The 15,154-nt window shown below is 38.9% G+C and overlaps 2 protein-coding genes across 2 annotated transcripts; one reads left to right on the plus strand and one right to left on the minus strand.

Annotated features, from left to right (window-relative positions):
- Positions 1–703: 703 nt before the first annotated feature.
- Positions 704–10,675, minus strand: LOC106718391. Its single transcript, XM_045686817.1, has 18 exons — positions 10,478–10,675; positions 10,136–10,395; positions 7,807–8,017; positions 7,426–7,634; positions 7,118–7,225; positions 6,667–6,876; positions 5,327–5,506; positions 5,094–5,208; positions 4,761–4,968; positions 4,434–4,608; positions 3,853–4,055; positions 3,396–3,583; positions 3,208–3,313; positions 2,290–2,535; positions 1,792–1,995; positions 1,461–1,609; positions 1,203–1,375; positions 704–1,052 (listed from the first exon to the last, which is right to left on the minus strand). The coding sequence occupies exons 1-18, from the start codon at positions 10,529–10,531 to the stop codon at positions 704–706; spliced, it is 3,348 nt and encodes a 1,115-aa protein (XP_045542773.1). The 5' UTR covers positions 10,532–10,675.
- Positions 10,676–11,271: 596 nt separating this feature from the next.
- On the plus strand, positions 11,272–14,982 carry LOC106718449 (protoheme IX farnesyltransferase, mitochondrial). Its single transcript, XM_014512535.2, has 8 exons — positions 11,272–11,407; positions 11,583–11,711; positions 11,815–12,025; positions 12,397–12,592; positions 13,344–13,519; positions 13,980–14,159; positions 14,302–14,436; positions 14,587–14,982. The coding sequence occupies exons 2-8, from the start codon at positions 11,622–11,624 to the stop codon at positions 14,835–14,837; spliced, it is 1,239 nt and encodes a 412-aa protein (XP_014368021.2). The 5' UTR covers positions 11,272–11,407; positions 11,583–11,621; the 3' UTR covers positions 14,838–14,982.
- The last annotated feature ends 172 nt before the right edge of the window (positions 14,983–15,154 follow it).

The raw sequence follows: 15,154 nt of genomic DNA on the forward strand, positions 1-15,154 counted from the left end.
AAATATATTGAAGGATAGAAAAAGATACAGACTTCTAAGTTAAGACAAGGATCATGTCACACTGATTTAACAGCAAGGTGCTAATGATCTATTATTTAGATGCCGACTGGGTCAGATAAATTTATCGCTCTATAAAATATCTGACTCTTCATATTTCATCTGTATACATGTATGTACAGATGAATGAATCTAGTTTGTGTACACAGGCCAGGGTAAGAGAAAAGCTATTCAACGTACCCTCTACTGATGCTTGCAGAGGAACGGAAGCGAACAAAAAACTATACCTCAATTTCAACTTAAAATTATCAGAGATCGATATTATCGTTAGCAGAACTAGAAACATATAATTACATAAATACTACATCACTTTTAATTGTATATAGTAAATATTAAGCTGAGACAAGTCTCGTCCTCTCTGAATATCATTTATGAGTATAATTATTATGAAATTTTTATCAACAAGTTTAAAATATGTGTTTCCTCTAACATAAACAAGACTATGTTGTAAGTCCCTTCTCTTATTGACTATAGTTATCAACATCTCTACCTTCTATTAATCAAAATATCGAAATGAAAATTCCAATCACATCTTGCGGCTTACCAGTAATTCAAGCCATAGTCAAAAAAGAATTAAAAACATAAATCATTATTCTCAGAGCACATTAGAACACCTTGAGATAAATCACAAACTTCAAACAAGAATTCAATGGTAGTACTCGCGACGGTAGCTCTGCGGACTGTTGCCGTTGTAGTGATTATTGTGGAGGTGGTCGTCGCACTCACGCAGCTCCTCATTATGTACAAAGTACACGCTGTTCGCGCGCCGCGATCGCCCGCCTCGTCTCTCCAATGTCACATTCCTTTCCTCATCGTAGATCTCGTATCGAGCATCACCCGCCTCTTGCGTTTCATCGCAATCGCACCCGTACCGCGAGTCGCACGTGCGTCGCGTCTCGCGGTCGCCTGCGTACTGACTAGGGGTGGATCTTCGCGACGCGGCGGCGCGGGGTGAGTGAGTGACGCGGGTGATCTGAGTGATCTGCGATGGTCTCCTGCTCGATGTGTTATACCAAGGAGTCGGGTCCTCGGAGTCGATATGGCTGTCGAGTGAGTAGAGTGCGGCGCGCGTCGCGTGCGTGTCGTGGTGGGGACGGACGCGCGCGCGGTGCGGCGGCGGTCAGTCTGCTGCGGGCGGGGCGTGCGGGGCGTGTGGGGCGTGTGGGGCGTGTGGGGCGTGCGGGGCGTGTGGGGTGTGTGGTGCTGGCGTATCGCGGGTAGCGGCGGGGCTCCAGGGCTGCACAGGCGGCGGCTCCTCGCACTCCGCACCGCCGCTCTCGAGCGACAAACTATTCAGTAAAATGTCGAATAGCGTATCCTGAAATTTGTAATATTTTTGGAATTTTAATTCTTGCCCCGTCTTTGTATGGTACCTAGGTATGTGTGAAGTATGATGTACTAACATTGTACTCTAGTATGGCGTCGACGTCGTCCGCGTCGCTGATGGAGGAGACGGAGCGCCAGTAGTCGTGCAGCGCTTCAGGTGAGCCCGCGGTGCCCGCGCCCCCCGCACTGCCCGCACCGCTGCACGCCCGCCCTGACATAGAACCAACTCCACATTAAACACTAGGCGTGGTGGAACAATATTCAATACACTACGAAATTATGATTAGATATTTCAAGTGTTACTGCAGATTCGGAAATAACAAGGCGTTGTCCGCTTTATTTTCAAAAATATTGTAGTGGTAATAGCAAAGTGAAATTTATTTCTTTAGACATTGATTAATGTAAAACCGTTAGGTAGAGGCGCATGTGTGCGGCGCAGCTGGCCGGGTGAGAGGGGCGGTGCCCGCGTCTGCCGAGCACGGGGCCTCGCCCCCGCGCCCGCCCCGCTCGACACCGCACCCACTGCACTCGCACCCCGCCGCTGCGACCGCGACCCACCGCTGTGACCCGGCTCGGCCGAGTGCACACTCGTCGCCCAACTACGCTTTGGTCCTACAGAAAACAATACGAGTCATTCGTAAACTGCATTTAATATTCAATACTAAGTTTTACTTACGATATACGTGATATCTGTGATAAAAAAAGAAGGGTCGAAGGCAGAAATAAGTTTGACTGGTCGGACAAAACGATATATCGTTTATATCGATATAAACCATCCACCCCTAACTTGGGGAGGTTCCAAGACCCTCGGTGGGGATGTATAGTGAGTTGATGATGATATCGATATATAATATATAGTTTCGTATGTATACATAAGTAGAGAGCTGTGGAGAGAGCGCTACTGACCGTGCTTGGAGTGTTTAGGCGTGAGTCCGTTGATGCGCATGAGGTTGAGCAGCAGCATGTCTGTGTGAGCGGCGGTGGAGAGCTGGGGGTCAGCGGGCGCGGGTGCGGAGGGCGCGGGCGGAGGGTTGCTGCCATCACTGCCGGCCGGAGTCACGGCGCGCCCGTGCACCGCGCACAGCAGCCGGCTCAGCGCGTCCGCACCCGCCTCCGGAGACACGCCGCACGCACCCTCCACGTCGTTTTCGCCTGGAATAAATATTCATCATTTCTATTACATACATTCGAACGACAAAAAAATCATTTTAAATCATATCTCTTCAGTATTGATAAAAACAATAGATAAAATATTAATACAACTTACTATTCATCGTTAGAACTAGCTAGTATAGGGAAGCGAAATATTTAGTCAAACGACGAAACTGTTTATTTTTGAAGTGTAATGTAACGAAGGAACAAAATACATTAATTTAAAAATGAACTAAAAGTGATAATGAACTTCTTCCGAATCACATTAAAAACGCGAGAACGTTCATGTTCTATGTTTATGGATAAGTATCTTCGCAAGCATCGCAACCGGGTGAGCGGCGCGACGCGTACGGCTTGGGGCGGGAGCGCACGCGGCGGTAGGCGGCGCGCCCACACGACACGCCCCGCTCGCCCCGCCCGCCACGACCACGCCCCGGCGAGTCGCCCAGCGCGCACCACTCACACGACCCGCTGCCCGACGACCCGTCTGCGGGAGGCAACAACATTACGAGGATAGGAACGGGAATAGGACAAGGATGGATGGGGTATCAAGGTTGGAACTGGAATGAGGAGTTAACTTTTGGGTAAATTGCAAGATCTTGTTTACTGCATCTAACTACCGTAGATCATGAACGTTCTCAACCCAGTCCAAACCATATAAAGTACACTCACCAGACATAGTTTCCTCGTCAACATCGTTCTCCTCGTTAGAGTTGTCGTCGACATTGTTAGGATTGATATCTTCTGTCAAACTTTCGAGCTCCGTGAACATTAGCTCCTTAAAGAGACAAAATAGAATTGTTATTCGTATCAGATTTTTGTTTTTGACAATAACCATTAATATAAGGGTACATTCTCACCCCGGTGTCACTACTAGTCTCGGAGGCGACGTGAGGGCTCTGCGTCGCGTTGGGGCTCTCCGCGGCGTCGGGTGGTGGCTCCAGCGCGGCCTCGGACTTCGCCCCCGCGCTGTTCAGTTCGGGCGAAGACATGGACGCGCACAGCGCCGGGCTGCTCGTCGCCACTGTCACAGGACTGCTGGCAACAGCTGCAACACACATTACAAGATTATTTTAAATACATACTAGCTACAAATCTGTACAAAGAACAATATAAATCAGGAAGAAAATTAAACTTTGCAATACATAAAGCGCCCTCTAACTTAACAATGACAAAACTTTTCAAGCAAAATTGGCAAGTTTTCTTCATCTTTAAGGCTAGAGGCTGTCCTTGTACAAAAAAGTTGAGATTTTTACAGCACTTGTTTTCTTCAATTATAGATATTTCATAAACACTAAAAAGATGTTGTATTGTTACCAGTGAGAGCGGTATCCTTGGCCGGTAGGGCGGGTGTGCCGGGCTGCGCGGGCGCACGCAACTTGTCGTGTCTCGGCAGACGAGCGGGGGGACGTGCGGCGCTCAGCAGCGTGTGCAGGCTGACCAGCGCCATGCTGTCCGCACCGCCACCACCCGCACCACCCACCGCCGTGCCGCTTCCCGCCGCCAGAGAACTGGCAGACCTGCACATTCAAACTGAACAGTTTTACCTTCCTTAAAGAATAATGTCACTGAAATGTTGATAAAAATAAGAGCACTTACTAATTAATAAAAATAAAAATATTTTAATTTTTTTTTTATCGATCTCTAGGAACGGATATTTATTTCAGTCGTTAGTATGTATCGAGGGGTGAAAGGCTATTTGTTTTAAGCGACATTTTTTGCGATATTGACTTATATATATATTCAGAATCAGAAAAATTCCCTGATTCTGAATATAATATATAAGTCAATATCGCAAAAAATGTCGCTTAAAACAAATAGCCTTTCACCGCTCGGTATCATTTTGGCATGTGAAATCAAAGTTCTTAAAATATTATAGCGCATTGTGATACGTGTACCTTGAAGTAGAAGGCAGGTTGTATGCGTCTAGCGCGTGCTGCGCGTGCGCATGTGTGTGCGAATGCAGACAGCGCTCGAGCGGCGCGTAGTCACCGAACCCGTAGCCCGACTGCGACGACACGTCATTGTTACGTGTCGTATCGTCCAAAAATAAGGATGTATTTAGAATACCCGCTGGAAATAAGTTGTATTTAATGTTATACAAAAGAATACACAATTTAAATGAAAGAATACTTATGGGTTTAAGATTTTTTACATCAGTTTATTAGTTTTTGAGGTTAAGAGAGAAATTCTATAGAAAGTTGACGTTTCGACAGCTGTAATACCTGGACTGGTGAGTCTTTGTCCGTTGATGATGCTTTGGCTGGTGTTAAACTTCCACTGGTTGCCGTACAGCAAGGAGTCGTTGAGGGCGCTGCCGTCCACAGAGTTGTTCTGAGCGGGATTGTCGTCGTTGTTGCCTTGCGAAGGTATCGAGGTGTTCGGAGCTCGCGTCGCTGCTATCGAGTTACGTGACATTTCCAAACTTAAACGCTAGAAAATAACACTTTTTTATAGTTGACTAAAAAATAAAATATGTTATTTTTGAGTGTGTACTTAAAAATAAATTAAGAAATTTAAAAAATACGTGTATTTATTCCAAGATAAATGTAACTCACTTCTTTGAGATCATTTATCTGCAATATATGTTGATTCTGCAATGTTACAAGCTGATTGATATACCACTGTTGGTCCCGACAACGCTGGTAGAAGGTGGGCGGTCGCACTTGGAACCTGGTAAAAAATGGGACAGCTAAAATGCATAAAAAATATTTCTATATAATCTTTTGTAACCTTGTTCTGTTTTTCCATTGTTCATGGGCCACTTCTTTTAAGGCTAGTATTGATATACCTGAGTATGAGAGTATCAGCTTCAGGGTTGAGGTATCCCTCACTGGCGAGCAGGTCGAGGCGGAAGAAGCGGTTGTAGCCCCAGCACTCGCCCACCTCGAAGTCTGACGCGAACTCTCGCACGATGTTCTTGCTGGGATCCCGCGACACCTGGTGCAGCATCTCCACACGGTACTCGTATCTGAATGTACCCACGGAAAGTACACTTTATTTTCAATGCAGTGTACTTGAGTAAAGTAAGCGAAAAGCGTTCATCTCTAATGCTTTAAATTTAATACATTATTATTTTTTAACATTATTATAATTTTCATGAGATTGTTTAGTTTTCGACTCTTTATGTCATTTTGATTTGACTAAATGTTACACGAACTTCATATTCTTTATAACTTTCTTATTGATTTAATTTCGTAAAACTCTGTTACATTTATTTACAATATTGCAGGTACTTGGTTTACAAGTTGTTTGATTCATTATTTTACAAGTATGTATAAGTATTGAAGATAGCAGAATACAGCACTAACAGATAGCAGATGGAAGTACAAAGCTGACACTATGGCGATGAATCCAATATATTGTCTATTCCAACCAAAAATACCACAAATGAAAAAAGCTATTTAATGTTTTAATAAATAATTGCGAAAATGCATATGTCGCCTTCGCCTACTGAAATAAACTTTCATTTTAGCCTTATGAACCTTATGAACATATCGATTGAAGATAAATTACTTAATCAATGGTCATAATTATTCCACACTGATTATTATTAAATTTATGAAAAATAATAATCAAACGATAGGAATTTTCAGAACCTTATATCTACAGCTAAATGATAGACAGCGGTTGTAACAAATTGTCTGCAAACCATGAACATGCTCGCACACATAATGTATTACATTGACCCAAGCCACAATATATCTTGTAACTCACCTCCTGCCTACCCAATATTTAGCAAAGCTTGTAATAATCAAATTTATTGTGTTACTCCCAGAATTATTATTAAATAAATAAGTTTTTCTATCAAATATAGTAGAAATTAATTGATAATGTTATGTACTATGTAACATTTCTTAACACACTAACTGCCGATCTTAATCATTTAATAATCTTAAAAGACGTTTAGGGTAGTTTTATACAACAATTAAAACCAATAGCGACAGTTAATATAATATTATAAGTATTACATATTGTATGTTAAGGTACATTATTTAAATGGTATTGTAAATTATTTTATTCTTTTACATTGTACTTTTTTATTGAACATTATTTATTACAAAATTCATTTTATTATTATGTATGCTGTTAGTAAAGTGTTAGAGGGGTGTAAGAAGGGTGGTTACTCACTTGGAGGTCTCCGGCAGGCCAGCGCTGAGCTCGAGGAAGACGGAGAGGTAGTTGCCGCGCACGACGCCGTTGCCGTCAGGGTACACCTTCAGCCGCCAGCAGAGGCCGTTGACGTGCAGCGGCGCGGAGTACACGGGCGCCGCCGCGTGCTGCAGCTGTGTGAAGTTTGACAGCGGGAACGTGCTGCTGTCGTAGCTCGGCACTATTTCACTATACAATATACGAAAAAATCAACTCTTACTTACGCGAACTCGGAATTATGCGAAATCGGAATTATGCGAAATCGGAATTATGCGAAATCGGAATTACGCGAACTCGAAATTACGCGAACTTGGAATTACGCGAACTTGTAATTACGCAAACTCGAAAAAATCTACCCCAAGGTAATCTTTTTTTTTGCATTGTATATAGTATATAAATAGTTCTTCAAAAGATGCGATCTCATACTTGCCTATGGAAATCAGCGGGCACTGGAGCAGTCACGAAACTGGCCATAGGTTTCTTACGGACCTGGTGTATCATCTTCGATAGTTCACCGCTTTTTGCTATCAATTCAGACCTGAAAGCAAAAAATTTATTTTATAATACAAATCGACTAGAAGATTAAGATCGTCCTAATCGATAAAACTGAATGTAAAATGCGTTAAGCATAAACTTGTGTTATGAGACCCTATTAAAAATAGCACACAACTGTAGCCGTGTTGTGAAAAGGGCTCCGAGTTGGGTTAGACAATAGAAATGTTGGATAGAAGAATTCACCTTGTACTGGAATGTAGCTGATGCTCAATCTCCTGCAGCAGATGCTCAAGCTGTTCCGTTTCCTGCGTAAGGCTGTTCTTCTGGCCCATAAGCGTTAGCAGTTTGGCCTTCAGTGCGGAGTCCAGCCGCGATATCATCAGCTCCACTGCGTTACGGATCTCCCGGACGCGTTCGTCTTTCGCCGCGCGCACCGACTCCACATTACGTTCCTGGAAAATTTATTATTACTTAACCTATACACAGGTGTTATAGATAAAATAAATAGTATATAATCCTACTACAGTCAAAAAGTTAAAATTCGATTTAACGGTTTCTTGTGACTATATTTACATTTCTCATTTAACATATGTATAGTTACAATTAAATTGCATTTGAACTCACAACATCCTGTACAAGACTGATGAGCTCCATGAGTCGCCGCCGGAGCTGCGAGACCTCGTCGCGGATCTGCGTCACGTGCTGCTCGTACACCTCCTCGAGAGGCTTGAAGGTGTGGCCCGAGTGCGTGCCACCCCACAGCGCGCACTGGTGGCAGATACAGCGTCGGCACGTCCAGCAGTACACCGTCAGCTTCTCCTGGTGCGTCGGGCACCTGCAATACAGACATACACACATCACACCATTCTTGTTCTTATCCCACAAAAGAATAGTTGATTTGAAACTGAATGGAGATGTATTATTCTATTAGCCTATTTAGATCTATTTAGCCTTGTAACGCCCACTGCTGCGTCTCCCCCAAAGATCGCCACGATGATATGTCCCGTGCAACCCGCATCCAGGATACTCCCGCAATCTTGACCAGATCATCGGTCCATTTTGCTGGAGACCTGCCCACGCTGCGTCGACCTGTACTGTACGTGGTGGGGTCCAGTACTTTGCGACCCCATCGGCCGTCCGTTCTGCGGGCAATATGGCCGGCCCATCGCCACTTAAGGTTTATAATTCTTCGGGCAATGTGGATCACATCATTTCTTGTGAGATCACGCAGAGAGATTCCGAGCATTGCCCTAATTGAATGGAGATACTATTCTACAATCTTTTAATCTCATCAGCTTCTATGATGGGATTACTAATGTCTAAATATTATATATCTGTTAATGTTAATTATGGTAATAAACAAAGTAGTCTTATCTAGAATTTAGTCTGTGAATTCTGTTGTATATCAAAACAATTTCATTTTGTAATAACTGCTTTAATTTGCTAATAAAAGCAAGTTAAATTACCAGAACAGTGAATCTGATTACCAATTAGTGCACATCAAGGATTACGATACACTTTAAAATCATAAACACAATGTTTTTGCTTGTAATTGCACTTATTATTCATGTTTTGGCAGTGACCTGAATTTTTACAAAACAATACTGATTTATACCATGTATTTCAACTGCAGAAACAGATTGGACAGATGAGGTGGTGGAAACCCATGGGTTATAATTATAAGCAACAGGTGTGTTGTTTTAGAGCAGGAATGGTGAATCTTTACATATCCATGCTATTTTTCTAAAGAATTGTTTAATCATATTAAGATTAAATGGGAATGTTTTGATGGATGGATGTTTATTTGAAAGTATCTCCAGAATGACTCAATGGATCTAACGAAATTTGTCATAGTTGTAGATTGTCTGGAAGAACACAGGCTACTATTTTTTTTTTATTCCGCGCGAACGAAATCGCGGGCGACAGCTAGTGAGGTCATAAGCATGCCATCAAATAATTTTAACTTTGTGATTATTGGAAACATAGGGATCTCCCATATTCATATAAAACCTGTCAAACGTTTTTTTCTAAGTGCATAACTAAAATATTTTTGCATGCCAATGGTTTGCCAGTCCTAATCTATCAGTCTAACTGTTGTTATTGTTTGGAATATTTTAAAAGTCATTAATACACCACATGTATTGGCAAATCATTACCCAATAGTTGATACAGCTCGGTGGTTTTGCCCTTTAAAAATGTTTTCTTCTAAGTTATAAAAATAACAATGTGCTTATTAATTCATTACTACCAGTTAACTAATTCCAATTAGAACTTATATGTAAAGAATCAATTATTATATGGAATGTTAATTACTATAGCTTTAATAAGAAGTGGTAGAATTTATAAACAAAGCATTCAAGATATGTTGTGATGATTCAACAATTATATACAAAGGTTTGAACACATGGAAACAGTTGGCATTTTATTATGTATTTCCTTTCATTGTTTTATGCAATTCCCTTATTTATAGATACTAATATAAGAATATTCTTGCATAGAAGTTTTTTAGAATCAATTAAATAAAATATTTAAATTTTTAGATTTGATAAATTGAAATTAACTGCAAATAAAACTTTAATTCCTAGTTATCCAATTGGAATGGTCTGTGAAAACTTCTCCCATTTATAATTGTAACTATTCAAAAATAATGGGTCATCTACAAATTCTAATTATTGTTAACTGGTTTCTTCAACCATATCTTTAACCGCTTTGTTTACATTTATTTCTACCCTCAATTTAAAGTATTATCAACCAAAATGTCCAGGTGCCAGACATGTTACAATAGAAAAAAAACAAATGTTTTTCAGATTTGATAGTTGATAAACATGACATATACACATACTGTTTCATGCTAAAGATGGTCACATTCAATTTGAATTGTTTGTGAATCGCACAGACCAAAAATTTTTGGATACTGTTTGAAATCTAAGATAGACTGAGATAGACAAGGTACCTGTCCCTGAAGCTTTCTCGTTGACTAGCTGAGTTACTTTGTTGCATGGTTTCTATTTGTTGGGTGACCTCCTCTACCCAACGACAGTTCACTAATTCGTGCAGATGAAGTGCAGCACGGCAGTGCGGGCACTGAGACCGCTGTTCCGTCAGCCAGCGCCGGACACAAGCATAGCAACAAAGTTTCGAACAATGAGGGCATAGGTGCGCGTCAACCAGCTTTTCCATACAAATGAAGCACCGGAATACCTCTGCCAGCGTCTAAAAAACACCAATATCACAAATTCATACATAACTCGAGTCAAGTTTAACTGTCAACGATATGTAGGGCAAATCGATTTACCTCGACGATCTGCTCTTCGCCATTTCCATTCCCTTTATCTCCCCTCGAAGCCATGCTTAGAGTTAGAGAAATCTAATACGGGGAAACTAAACTCTTCACCATAATTTGTATCGTTTTTACATAGTTCTAAAGAGGCAATTGAATATGTTTCGCAAATAAAGTGACAACAACAGAGGTAACCAACCACTTCCGTATTCGAATATCAATTGAAATCAAAATAAAAACAAAAAAATTGGGTTGCCACTTGTACATTATTTATTGCTGATAAATTGTTAAAATGACAACATTTTGCTCAAAAGCGTTAATTTGTTTTCTATATTGAAACGGTGACGATGTTACAGACCTATCACATTTTGAAAACTTAATATATTTTTTTATATATTACGAAGGATTAGTTAAAGTTCGAACTTTTTCAACTATTTTTTACACTGCATAAAACCATAAAATTCTCTATTAAGTAGTTTAGAAATGTAAGTAATGAAGAGAATAGATTTTTTTTCAGAAGTGCAAATCGGTTTGGAAACGAGAAAAACACGCACAAAATTATGGAAATTTATTTGAAAAGTCAACATTGAACAAATGTTGCATGAAAAGAAAAACAACACAAAATAAAGGTAACAGGATAATACTTGTGCACATTGTGGGTGTAATGAGTACCATTTGTGATCACTTCCTTTATAAAATCTATCTTTTAAGGAGGAATTGATTTTTTCATGTTTTATCGTCCAACAGCACTTACCATAGATCATCTTTTTGACATTTACGGATGTGACGATAAACGGAACTCAAATGTCAAACTCAGACGTCCTTCGTTCCATAGATTGTAGTCTAACCTATTATATTTTGAAGTTTTATAAATCCTATTTTGTCCACAGATGAATACTTATGAATGTTTTTACATTTCCAGAGCACATATAACTAATTAGTTAAGTAAGTTAATAGAAAATTTAACATTGCATCAGTTACATTAAATTTTACAGAAGTTGACAATTCAAGTGCAGTAAACAAACCTGTAACACATTACATAATTTATTGATTTAATCCAGGATCAGAAATAAATTTTGAAACATTTTTTATATAGCTAGTAACAACGTTTTTCTTTCAGGATGTTAACCTAGAAATAGTGTGGCGATATATCCTAACCATGTCCTACCTAAAGGTGTTGCACTGCAGTTTTTGTGTTAAGCATGGCATCTACGGCCTTTCTACAAAATCAGTCCTACTCAAAATTGGTGTAAGTAATTTATTGATATTTTAATATAAAATTCGATTTAAATCTTATTTATTAAGCTACTGAACAGTTGGCCATTTATTAAACAATTTTTACACATTTATAGCAAGGAAAAGAAATACAACAACTGGCCAAAATATCAACTTCACACCACTGGAGAAGTAAACTACCAATAACAACACAAACTCAGAGCTTGCAAAATGTAAAGGGCAAAAATATACCAATAGACAATAGAGCCTGGAAAGAAACACTAACACTTGACATCAAGAACAATATGGGCAACTACTGTATGATGTTATCAAAATTTCGTTTGACTTGTAAGTAATATTTTTATATTTATATCACACTAGCTGTCGCCCGCAAAAAAACAATAATAGTTAGCCTATATGTTCTACATCTGTGCCAAATTACATCAAGATCAGCTGTTCCAGAGATACCTTTAAACAAACATCCATCCACCCATCCATCCATTCATCCAAAACATTCGCATTTATAATATTAATAAGATTCTAAATTTAGTGAAGGTTTATAGAAAGAATAAACATGTTTTTCAAGGTGGAGTAAATTAATTTTAATATTAATTTAATTTTTATTATTTATTGTTTTGCAATTATATTTTGTAAAACCTGCAAAAATTATCTCATATTTTCCATACCTCATAACAAGTGTCAAAAATGTCTGATTTCAGCTCTAGTAGTTATGACATCAATGGCGGGCTATGCTCTAGCTCCAGCTCCATTTAACTTCACAACATTTGCCCTTTGTGCAGTCGGCACTGGCTTAGTTTCCTCTGCCGCCAACTCTATCAACCAGTATCATGAGGTGCCATTTGATGCTCAAATGTCACGCACTAAGAACAGAGTACTTGTTAAAGGATTGCTAGAGTAAGTACTGTCTGTCTGTCTGTACTGTAACATTAAAAATGATATATATGTAAATTAATTAAGAACAGTTTAACTCATGTGTGATCATCCAGTGACTAGTTTTGGATCTGTCGGGGTCCATCTTTGGTCGGTTTAGTTTAGTCGGTGCTGTCACCAGACACACGTGAGTTTTACGTTAAACTGTTCTTAATTAATTTATTATTATGTCTCACAAAAGTTTAAATGATATTGATGTAGTTCATGAATTCAATTACACTATGATTTTCATGTAACATGTTGGTGGTACCTAGTGTTAATTATGCATTATCTTTGTTAATAGATTTATATTCCATATATAGTTTGCTTACATAGCGTTGCCAGGCGTCCGGATAAAGCCGGACATAGGTAGGCTTTTTGATTGCGTGTCCAGCCAAAATAAACGGTTTTCCGTCTTTTGTTAGGCTTTTTACATTTCCCAAACGAGAATGTACATATTAATACTGAGACAAAATCCTTAATGATATAGCGTGTCTGACCTTTCTACCCAAATGTCCGACCAAACTGGCTGGTCTGTCCGGCTAGTAGGTTTGGCGACCTGGCAACCCTATGCTTACATGTTAAAATTATAACTAAAAGTACACTTTAATAATGATCAAACAATATAGTTTAAATTAAAAAATGTCTCTTTGAGTTTGATAAGAAAATGCCATACTGTTCATGTTACTATGTTTAAGAATAATGTAATGTTTTATTATTATTTTTTAATTTGCAGACCTATCCATGCCATCAGTTTTGCAGCAGTTACAAGTGCAACAGGACTCGGTGTATTGTATTTTGGTGTTAATCCACTGACAGCAGCGTTGGGTGCAGGCAACCTTCTGCTTTATACATCTGTGTATACTCCTATGAAAAGGATGTCTATTTTAAATACATGGCTTGGATCTGTTGGTATGTAGATAATATCACTCATTAAAATTTTGCCCTTTATTGTTTTTAGCATAATATGGGATCTAAGAATTTAAGAATATAATTTTTTTTTTCAATAAAACAAATGTAAACATTTTGGTTCTACTAAATGTTTAAAGTACCGTTACATGTTTAGATGGATGGATGGATATTTGTTATTAGGTGTCTCTAGAATGACTGCATGGATGTAGATGAAATTTGGTATAGATATAGAACTTAGTCTGGAAGTAAAAAAAATAGTAACCTATGTGAGGTTACTATTTTTTTACGCGCTGATAGTGTCGCGTGTGACAACTAGTTTAGGATAAGCTGGAGCAATCTCAAATCAGATAATCTTATCTTTTCTTTATCACATCTTCTAATAAAATTTTATGCTCTACTCCTTGTTGCTTTTGTTAATTTTTATCATAGCAGTAAAAAATCATAAATGTGGTATCCCCAGTGGGAGCGATACCACCATTGATGGGCTGGGCTGGTTGTACGGGCAGTTTAGACGCGGGCGCACTCGTCCTAGGCATGGTGCTGTACTCATGGCAATTCCCGCACTTCAATGCCCTCTCGTGGAACCTGCGACCGGATTATTCACGCGCCGGGTACAGAATGATGGCTGTTACTGATCCTGGTAAGACTGATCCAGACACGTATATTTAATTAGTTATTAATGAGTTGAAAATTGAGTATAGAAGATTTCCAAGATCTTCAATAATTTTTGAGATTTTCATTTAGAAACACACGATTTTTTTTAAGTACAACTTTATTTTTAGGTTTATGTAGACGAGTAGCACTAAGACACACTGGAATTATAACGGCAACCTGCATTGCTTCTTCATACTTAGATGTGACAAATATGTGGTTCGCCTTGGAGTCCTTACCATTAAATTTATACTTTATGTACTTAGGTAAGTACAACTAATGTCCTTGTATGATAGATTTTTAGAAATTATAAAATGTATATGGTCAAAAATAATTAATTTAACTTTGAAATATGGTAATAATGTTATAATACCTATTAGGGTAATTTAATATATTTTTTAAATTTACATTTTCAGCTTGGCAATTTTACAAGAAATCAGACAGCGGTAGTTCAAGGAAACTCTTTAGATTCTCTTTAATACATTTACCCGCCTTGATGTTACTTATGCTAGTCAATAAGAAGTATTGGAGTTCAAGTGAGACTCAGGAACATAAGGATGTAATGAAGTCGCAAGATTTGAACAAGTTACCAGAGTCCAAGAGGCTGACAGTATTGCCTCGAGGTCCCGTCGTCACCGCGCAAGAAACTGACTTATCGAAAAACTGACCAACTGACTTGTCATAGAACTACAAATTTGTAGAAGCTAGTTTTTCCTCTTCTGTAAATAGTGTACAATTATTTTATTTACTTTAGCTTGCGTTGTAAGATAATAAATCCACATGCAATTGTTACGAACGATTAATTTATTTTGTTACCATAGTTTTTTTTCGACTTTAACTTAAGAGTTAAATGAATAATACGAAAAATAGAAAAAATCTTAAAATTTATTTTGTTTTTCTTTTTTATTTGTATAACTTACATTAATGTTGGAATTTAGAAAATATTAATATATATACTACAAATACAATGAAAACTGTCGGAAC

Source organism: Papilio machaon, chromosome 4 (genome assembly GCF_912999745.1).
Source record: "Papilio machaon chromosome 4, ilPapMach1.1, whole genome shotgun sequence".
NCBI lineage: Eukaryota > Metazoa > Arthropoda > Insecta > Lepidoptera > Papilionidae > Papilio > Papilio machaon.